Source organism: Micromys minutus (assembly GCF_963924665.1).
Source record: "Micromys minutus genome assembly, chromosome: 4".
Lineage (NCBI taxonomy): Eukaryota > Metazoa > Chordata > Mammalia > Rodentia > Muridae > Micromys > Micromys minutus.
Window position 1 is genome coordinate 36516856 of NC_137973.1, and position 9446 is coordinate 36526301.

General features: G+C 41.1%; 1 protein-coding gene across 1 annotated transcript; it reads right to left on the reverse strand.

The window, feature by feature from the left end:
* Window positions 1–6185: 6185 nt before the first annotated feature.
* Window positions 6186–7246, reverse strand: LOC308420486 (glyceraldehyde-3-phosphate dehydrogenase-like; the record flags this gene model as incomplete). The annotated part of the gene is made up of 1 exon (XM_080916522.1): window positions 6186–7246. The coding sequence occupies exon 1, from the start codon at window positions 7191–7193 to the stop codon at window positions 6186–6188; it is 1008 nt and encodes a 335-aa protein (XP_080772648.1). The 5' UTR covers window positions 7194–7246.
* Window positions 7247–9446: the final 2200 nt, after the last annotated feature.

The window sequence follows — 9446 nt, forward strand, 5'->3', positions numbered from 1 at the left end:
AGTGTTCATCTTGCTTCCCCCGTGATTTCAGGGGCACATGCTCTTCAGTTCTCATGTGGCTCTGGGGGTGGAAGTTAGTTCCTGTTTGAAAAGATGGTTATCTCTAGGACGCTGAGATAGCCCTGAGCGAACCTGACTTGTTGCCATAGGCACAGTCATTTCAAAGACCTTGGAACCTTGGGAACTGGCAAGGTCCCCCCTCTGGGTCAGGCTCAGAGGAAGCTGGCAAAGCCTTCCCATGGTCTGAGTGCCAAGTTGGCAGTTTGAGCAAAAACTAGCAACTGGGGTTCCTTCTCCTAGATGACTGAAGCTCCAAATAGCACCCCCCCCACTGAGTCTCTTGAGACTAGCTAGCTGCTCTTCCTGTGCTGTATGTGATGAAGTTCTAGGTTCCAGGCTGCTGTTACTTAGTTGGTTCTGATCCATCAGAACAAGAACATTGTCCACACAATCTCAGCTTTTCTCTTAGTATGTCTGTGTCTGTTCTTTGTTCTCTCATTACCCCAGTCAGGTTTTCAGGGCCAAGCTGTGCAGCACTAAGTGGACATCAATAGGGAAGATAAAGAAGCATTTTAATATGCAAAGCATAAGGTTTCTCTGTGGCGGAAGGGCCAGTGAGGGTGGAATGGGCTAATCACAGTGCTTGTGGATCAGTCTCTGTTCATTTGACAAACAGCTTCTTCTAGTAGTCCCAAGAGGACCTAACTTTATTTCTACAGGACTGGCAGATAGGAAGCATTCATTAGATATTTTTTAAGTGAATCAATAAAGTCATGATAAAAAGAAACAGGGTGGAAAGAAGTTGAGTCCAGCCAGAGGGAGACCAGCCTAGATAATGACCTAATGCCTTAATATCAATCAGAGGCTTTGTGGATGGCCGCCACTGGCAATAGCTCCCAGAGCTAAGGGTTCACAAGCAGCAAGAATCCTTCCTATACTTATCAGGTCTTTAAACACAATATGGCCCATTGAATACCCGAAGTGGCCATTTGGAGAAGGTAGTGGTTTTACTCCATAAAAAAGCAAGTTGGCACCCGCCACCAGGAACAGCACTGAGCCAGTGGTGAGCCAGCATGCAGTCCCCTGGTTCCCCCTCCCCTCCCCAGCTTGCTCCAGGGAACCAGTAACCCTGCATCAGGCTATTCCCAGCTGAACAACAAGGAGTGAGGAACCGAACTCAGACCACCCACCACCAGGAACAGCAGTGAGCCAACTGTGGTCCAGCAGTGATCCAGGAACACAAGACTGACAACAAGATGGCAAGAGGAAAGGAAAAAACGTACCCCAGGGAAACCAAGACAATCTGGCAACACCAGTACCCAGCTCTCCCATCAAAGCAAACAGCGGAATGCCAAACACACCAGAAAATAAATACGCAGGCCTAAAATCATACCTCAAGACGATGATAGAGATCCTTAAACAAGAACAGGAGGAAAAGCAATAAGAATCAGAAGCTTTTAAAGAGGAAACAAGAAAAACACTCAAAGAACTCAAAGAACTAGAGGAAAACAGAACCAAAGAGATGAAGAAATGGAAGAAGGAATTTAAAACGGAAATTGACACAATAAAGAAAACACTAAAAGAGATAACCCTAGAGGTAGAACGTCTAAAAAAGAAATCAAGAGTCACAGATGCAAGCATTTCCAATAGACTACGAGAGATGGAAGAGAGAATCTCAGGGGCCGAAGACAACATTGAAAACATAGACAAAACAGTCAGAGAAGATGCAAAAACTAAAAAGCTCCTAACCTAAAATGTCCAGGAGATCCAGGACATAATGAGAAGACCAAACCTAAGGATAATAGGAATAGAAGAGGGCGAAGAATATTAACTAAGAGGCACAGTAAATATCTTCAACAAAATCATAGAAGAAAACTTCCCTACCCTTAAGAATGAGATGACCATGAGCATAAAACAAGCCTACCTAACTCCAAATAGATTGGATCAGAAAAGAAACTCCTCTGGACACATAATAGTCAAAAATGACAAGTGCCCAAAGCAAAGAAAGAATATTAAAAGCAGTAAGGGAAAAAGGCCATGTAATATATAAAGGCAGACCAATCAGAATCCCACCCGATTTCTCAACAGAAACTATGAAAGCTAGAAGAGCCTGGACAGAAACCATGCAGACCCTAAGAGAGCACAGGTGCCAGCCAAAGCTGCTATACCCAGCAAAACTCTCAATCACCATGGATGGGGAGACTAAGATATTCCAAGACAAAACTAAACTTACACAATATCTGACAACAAACCCAACACTACAATGAATTATAGGTGGAAAACCGATTACAACGAGGGGAACTACATCCTAATAAAAACAAGAAAACTCCTAAGCAAGAAAACCAAAATAAGAAAGACATACAGACACAATTCAACCTCCAAAATCAAAAATAGCAGGAAACAGCAACCACTATTCCTTGATATCTGTTAACATAAATGGACTCAATTCACCAATAAAAAGACATAGGCTATCAGACTGGATATATAAACAAACCCCAGCAATTTGTTGCATACAAGAAACTCATCTCAGAGACAAAGACAGACACTCTCTCAGAGTAAAAGGGTGGGAAAAAACCTTCCAAGCAAATGGGCCCAAGAAGCAAGCTGAACTGGCCATTCTAATATCGAATAAAGTAGATTTTCAACCAAAAGTTATCAAAAAAGATAAGGAAGGACACTTTTTACTCATTACAGGGGAAATTTGTCAGGAGGAACTCTTAATCCTTAACATATATGCTCCAAATACAAAGCACCGATATTCATAAAAGAAACCCTACTAAAGCTCAAAAAATACATTGCGCCCCACACAATAATAGTGGGAGACCTCAATACCCCACTCTCATCAATGGACAGATCAGGGAAACAAAAACTGAACAAGGATACTGTAAAAATAGCAGAGGTTATAAAGCAACTGGAATTAATAGATATCTAGAGAACATATCATCCTAAAAAATAAAATACACCTTCTTCTCAGCACCTCATGGAACCTTCTCAAAAATTGACCACATAATTGGTCACAAAACAAGCCTCAATGGATATAAGAAGATTGAAATACTCCCAAGCATCCTCTCAGATCACCATGGTCTAAGGCTGGTCTTTAACAACAACAAAGACAACATACACATGGAAACTAAACAATGCTCTCTTAAATTATAGCAGGGTCAAGGAAGAAATAAAGAAATTAAGGAATTTCTAGAATTCAATGAAAACAAAAACACAACATACCCAAATCTATGGGATGCAGTGAAAGCAGTACTGAGAGGAAAACTCATAGCTCTGAGTGCTTCCAAAAAGAAACTGGAGAGAGCATACATCAGTAACTTGACAGCACATTTGAAAGCTCTAGAACAAAAGGAAGCAGATACACCCAAGAAGAGTAGACTGCAAGAAATAATCAAACTTAAGGCAGAAATCGACCAAATAGAAGCAAAAAGAACCATTGAAAGAATCAACAAAACCAAGAGCTGGTTCTTTGAGAAAATCAACAAGATTGATAAACCCTTAGCCAGACTAACTAGAGGGCAAAGAGAGAGTATACAAATTAACAAAATCAGAAAGGAAAGTGGGGACATAACAACTGAAACTGAGGAAATTCAAGAAATCATCATATCATACTACAAAAGCATATATTCAAGAAAGCTGGAAAATCTGGAGGAAATGGATAAATTCCTAGACAGATACAAGGTACTAAAGTTAAATCAGGACCAGGTAAACCATCTAAATATTCCCATAACACCTAAAAAAATAGAGGCAGTCATCAAAAGCCTCCCAACCAAAAAAAGCCCAGGTCCAGATGGGTTTAGTGCAGAATTTTATCAGACATTTATTGACAACATAATACCAATACTCTCCAAACTATTCCACAAAATAGAATCAGATGGAAAATTACCCAACTCATTTTTTGAGGCTACAATAACCCTTATTCCTAAACCACACAGAGACCCTACAAGGAAAGAGAACCTCAGACCAATCTCACTTATGAACATTGATTCAAAAATACTCAACAAAATCCTTGCAAACCGAATCCAAGAATACATCAAAACGATCATTCACCATGATCAAGTAGGCTTCACCTCTGGCATGCAGGAATGGTTTAACATACAGAAATCCATCAAGGAAATTCACCATATAAACAAACTCAAAGAAAAAAAAAACACATGGTCATCTCACTAGATGCTGAGAAAGCATTTGACAAAATTCAACACCGCTTCATGTTAAAAGTCCTGGAAAAAACAGGAATCCAAGGCCCATACCTAAACATAATAAAAGCAATATACAGCAAACCAATAGCCAACATCAAACTTAACGGTGGAAAACTTGAAGCAATCTCACTAAAATCAGGGACTCAACAAGGCTGCCCATTCTCCCCCTACCTATTCAACATAGTACTGGAAGTCCTGGCCGGAGCAATTAGACAGCAAAAGAAAATCAAAGGGATACAAATTGGAAAGGAAGAAGTAAAAACATCACTATTTTCAGATGACATGATAGTGTACTTAAGCGACCCCACAAATTCCACCAGAGAACTCCTACAGCTGATAAACAAGTTCAGCAAAGTGGCTGGATATAAAATTAACTCACACAAATAAGTAACCTTCCTATATTTAATGGAAAAACATGTGGAGAAAGAAATTAGGGAAAAGATACCCTTCACAATAATCACAAAAACTATGAAATACCTTGGTGTGACTCTAACTAAGCAAGTGAACAACCTGTATGACAAGAACTTCAAACCTCTAAAGAAGGAAATTGAGGAAGATCTCAGAAATTGGAAAGATCTCCCATGCTCGTGGATTAGAAGGATCAACATTTTAAAAATGGCCATCTTACCAAAAGCCATCTACAGATTCAATGCAATCCCCATCAAAATTCCAACCCAGTTCTTCACTGAGTTGGAAAGAGCAGTGTGCAATTTTATTTGGAATAACAAAAGACCTAGAATAGCGAAATTTATCCTCAACGACAAGAAAACATCTGCGGGAATCACTATCCCTGACCTCAAGCTATATTACAAGGCAACTGTGCTGAAAACTGCATGGTACTGGTACAGAAATAGGCATGTGGATCAATGGAATAGAATAGAAGATCCAAAAATGAGCCCTCACGTATATGGTCACCTGATTTTTGACAAAGGAGCTGTAAACATTCAGTGGAAAAAGGACAGCCTATTCAACAAATTGTGTTTGTCCAACTGGCACTCAGCATGCAGAAGAATGAAAATAGACCCTTTCTTATCTCCTTGTACAAAGCTCAAGTGCAAGTGGATCAAAGATCTCCACATTAAACCAGATACACTGAAACTATTAGATTAGAAATTAGGGAAAACCTTAGAACACATAGGCACAGGAGAAAATTTTCTGAACAAAACACCAATGGCTCGTGCTTTAAGGTCAAAGATTAACAAATGGGACTTAATGAGATTGCAAAGTTTCTGTAAAGCTAAAGACACTATCATGAAAACAAAATGGCAGCCAACGGAGTGGGAAAAGATATTTTCCAACCCCACATCAGATAGAGGCCTAATATCCAAGGTATACAAAGAACTGAAAAAGTGAGATACCAGAGAATCAAACAATCCTATTAAAAATGGGGTACAGACTTAAACAAAAATTTCTCAATTGAGGAATATCGAATGGCTGAGAAATATCTAAGAAAGTGCTTGACATCCTTAGCCATCAGGGAAATGCAAATCAAAACAACCTTGAGATTCCACCTCACACCAGTCAGATTGGCCAAGATCCAAAACTCAGATGACAATAGATGCTGGCGAGGATGTGGAGAAAGAGGAATACTTCTCCACTGCTGGTGGGTTGTAAACTGATACAACCACTCTGGAAACCAGTCTGGCAGTTCCTCAGAAAAATGGACATAGTACTACCTGAAGACCCAGCTATTCCACTTCTGGGCATTTACCCCAGAGATACTCCAACATACAACAAAGATACATGCACCACAATATTCATTACAGCTCTATATTTTTTTTGTGGGTGCAGTGGAACTTTATTGATGGTATTTAAGAGAGTAGGGAGGACTCACTAGGCCCCTATTTTTATGAGGGTCTGGGATGGAAATCGTGAGGGAGATGCTCAGTGTTGGGGGCCAATTTGGGATAGGACTCCTCAGCAACTGAGGGCCTCTCTCTTGCTCTCAGTGTCCTTGCTGGGAGGTGGGTGGTCCAGGGTTTCTTACTCCTTAGAGGCCATGTAGGTCATGAGATCCACCACCCTGTTGCTGTAGCCGTATTCATTGTCATACCAGGAAATGAGCTTCACAAAGTTGTCATTGAGAGCAATGCCAGCTCCAGCATCAAAAGTGGAAGAGTGGGAGTTGCTGTTGAAGTCACAGGAGACAACTTGGTCCTCAGTGTAGCCCAGGATGCCCTTTAGTGGGCCCTCAGCTGCCTGCTTCACCACCTTCTTGATGTCATCATACTTGGCAGGCTTCTCCAGGCGGCATGTCAGATCCACAACAGATACATTAGGGGTAGGAACATGGAAAGCAATGCCAGTGAATTTCCCATTCAGCTCTGGGATGACCTTGCCCACAGCTTTGGCAGCACCAGTGGATGCAGGGATGGTGTTCTGCGCTGTCCCAGGGCCATCACGCCACAGCTTTCCAGAGGGGCCATCCATAGTCTTCTGAGTGGCAGTGATGGCATGAACTGTGGTCATGAGCCCTTCCACAATGCCAAAGTGGTCATGGATGACCTTAGCCAGGGGGGCTAAGCAGTTGGTGGTGCAGGATGCATTGCTGACAATCTTGAGGGAGTTGTCATATTTCTCATGGTTCACACCCATCACAAACATGGGGGCATCGGCTGAAGGGGCAGAGATGATGACCCTTTTGGCCCCACCCTTCAAGTGGGCCCCGGCCTTCTCCATGGTGGTGAAGACTCCAGTAGATTCCATGACATACTCAGCAACAGCATCAGCCCATTTGATGTTAGCGGGATCTCGCTCCTGGAAGATGGTGATGGGCTTCCCATTGATGACAAGCTTCCCATTCTCAGCCTTGACTGTGCCATTAAATTTGCCATGGGTAGAGTCATACTGCAACATGTAGACCATGTAGTTCAGGTCAATGAAGGGGTCGTTGATGGCGACAATCTCCACCATGCTAGATCCTGAGCAGAAGGCAGCCCTGGTAACCAGGCACCCAATGCGGCCAAATCTGTTCACACCGACCTTCACCATCTTGTCTAAGTGATGGGGCTGGCACTGCACGAGAAGATGCGGCTGTCTGTAGAACATGTAAGAGCAGAGAGCCTACAGCTCTATTTATAATACCCCAAAGCTGGAAAGAACCCAGATGTCCTTTAGTAGATGAATGGATACAAAAATTGTGGTACATTTACACAATGGAGTACTACTCAGCTATCAGAAACAATGGCCTAACAAAATTCTTAAGAAAATGGATGCATCTAGAGAATATCATCCTGAGTGAGATAACCCAGTCACAAAAGAACAGACATAACATGCAGTCACTGATAATGGGATACTAACCCCAGAAAGCCCTGAACACCCTAGAAACAACCCAGAGACTGTGTGATGATCAAGAAAAAAGGAAAAAAAGAATATATTTTAATTATAATAGAACTGTATCACATCCCTTTTTTTTACTACAGCCCCTCCCAGTTTCTCTCCTATCTCCTCAAATTAATAACCTCTTTTCCTATATTATTGTTGCATATATACATATGTATATGTATAAGTACCCACAAATACTTAATTACAACCTTATAAAAATGTGTTTGTATACTTTTATGCAAAAATGCTTAAAAATCTGCACATTTATCTTTGCTTTTTAAAATAAAGTTAAAAAAAACTTTAAAAAAAAGCAAGTTGGCATGATTTTAAGAAGAAAATAGAGTCCAAGCTATTAGTTGCTTCTGTGTGGTGATATCTATTGCTTAAAAGGCTGAAGAGAGGACCTGTTTCATCTGGGTATGGTGAAGCATCCCCTTAATCCCAGCACCAAGGCAGGGGCAGGAACAGAGGCAGACTGACCCCCAGAGTTCAAGGCTACTTGGTCTACATAGTGTATTACAGGTTAGTGAAGACGACGTAGTGAGACCTCATATTAAACAGTACTGTACCTTCTTGCTTCCCATAAATTCTTTTCTCTAGAACAGCCATGCAGCAGCCACTGGCCACATACTGGCCATACTAACAGGTTCAGAAGCTGATAACTAATCTGAGTTAAGCTGAGCCTATAAGCCCCTTTACAGGTCCACAAAGATAAACATGAGCAAGCCTAAGATAAAACACCACCGAGTGCACTTCCCTGGGACCATTTAGAGAGCTCAGACCTCTGGGCACACAGATGTGAACCTGAAGGATGGCCACATCTCCCACCAGGCAGGAGAGGTGGATGTCAAGTGCAGAGACGCTGAGTCAGAAATGCCTGTAACCCTTCCCATGGGTGTATGGAACCTGCCTCCCAACGCAACTTGAATGAGATCTGCAGCTGGAACAATCCTAAATCATCCGTTCTGATGCTTGAGACTCAGCACCTTCAGGTAAGGTCAGTGCTATTCTTGGCATAAAAGATGGTTTTATCACATCTGCATGAGTTTCATTGTCTTCATGCAATCACTAGCATCCAGCTGCTGAGCCAAGCCACTTCCTATGCAGGTAAACTGCTTTTGATACCAAACACAAGCAGCTCGTCTTAGAAATGCAGGTTTGTTTGTTTGTGGTGAGAGATGCAGCTTTATTACTTATGGGCTACAGTCTTTTATTTTGATGGTTCAGAAACTTGCTTTTGAAGCCTTCCGATGACCCCACTCTGTCTACTTTACTATACTTCTAAAACTGTCAGTCAAGGCAGTCTGGTTTTCTTTTAGTTTTAGTTTTTTTTTTTTTCTTCATTGTTTTTATTTTGTTTTTTTTTTTTTTTTTTTACATGTTTTGTTCTTTCTCAAAACATTTTGCATTTGGTTCTGTCTTATATTAGCTAAAAGGATGAAGGAATACAAAAATGGTAAAATAAATTATACTCAGCTGAAGGACATGAAGCTTTTTATAAAACTTTGCAAAGGAGAACTGTACAGTTGACTACTGAAGCTATCTGAAAAGCTAGGTTAGTCCTAATTTGGATAAAGAACTATTCTTTTCATCCCACGGATGGTGGATGATAGTTCTCTGCTTTTCATTGAATAGCCCAGTCCTGAATAATAGTGCACAGAATTCAGGAAACCGTGCTACATTAGTTTGGCTTTCTGTTGCTGTGACAAATACCATGACCAAAAGGGACCCGAGGAAAAGAAGGCTTTATTTTATTATATAGTATTATGTATTGCTTTATTACTTATTTATTATTATCTATTAATTTATTATTATGTATTGCTAGATTTTCTTGGACCTGCCAGCTGCTGAATGATGACACAGAGACTTATTAATTGTATTATAGCTTATTCTTAGCTCAGGCTACCTCCCAGATAGCTC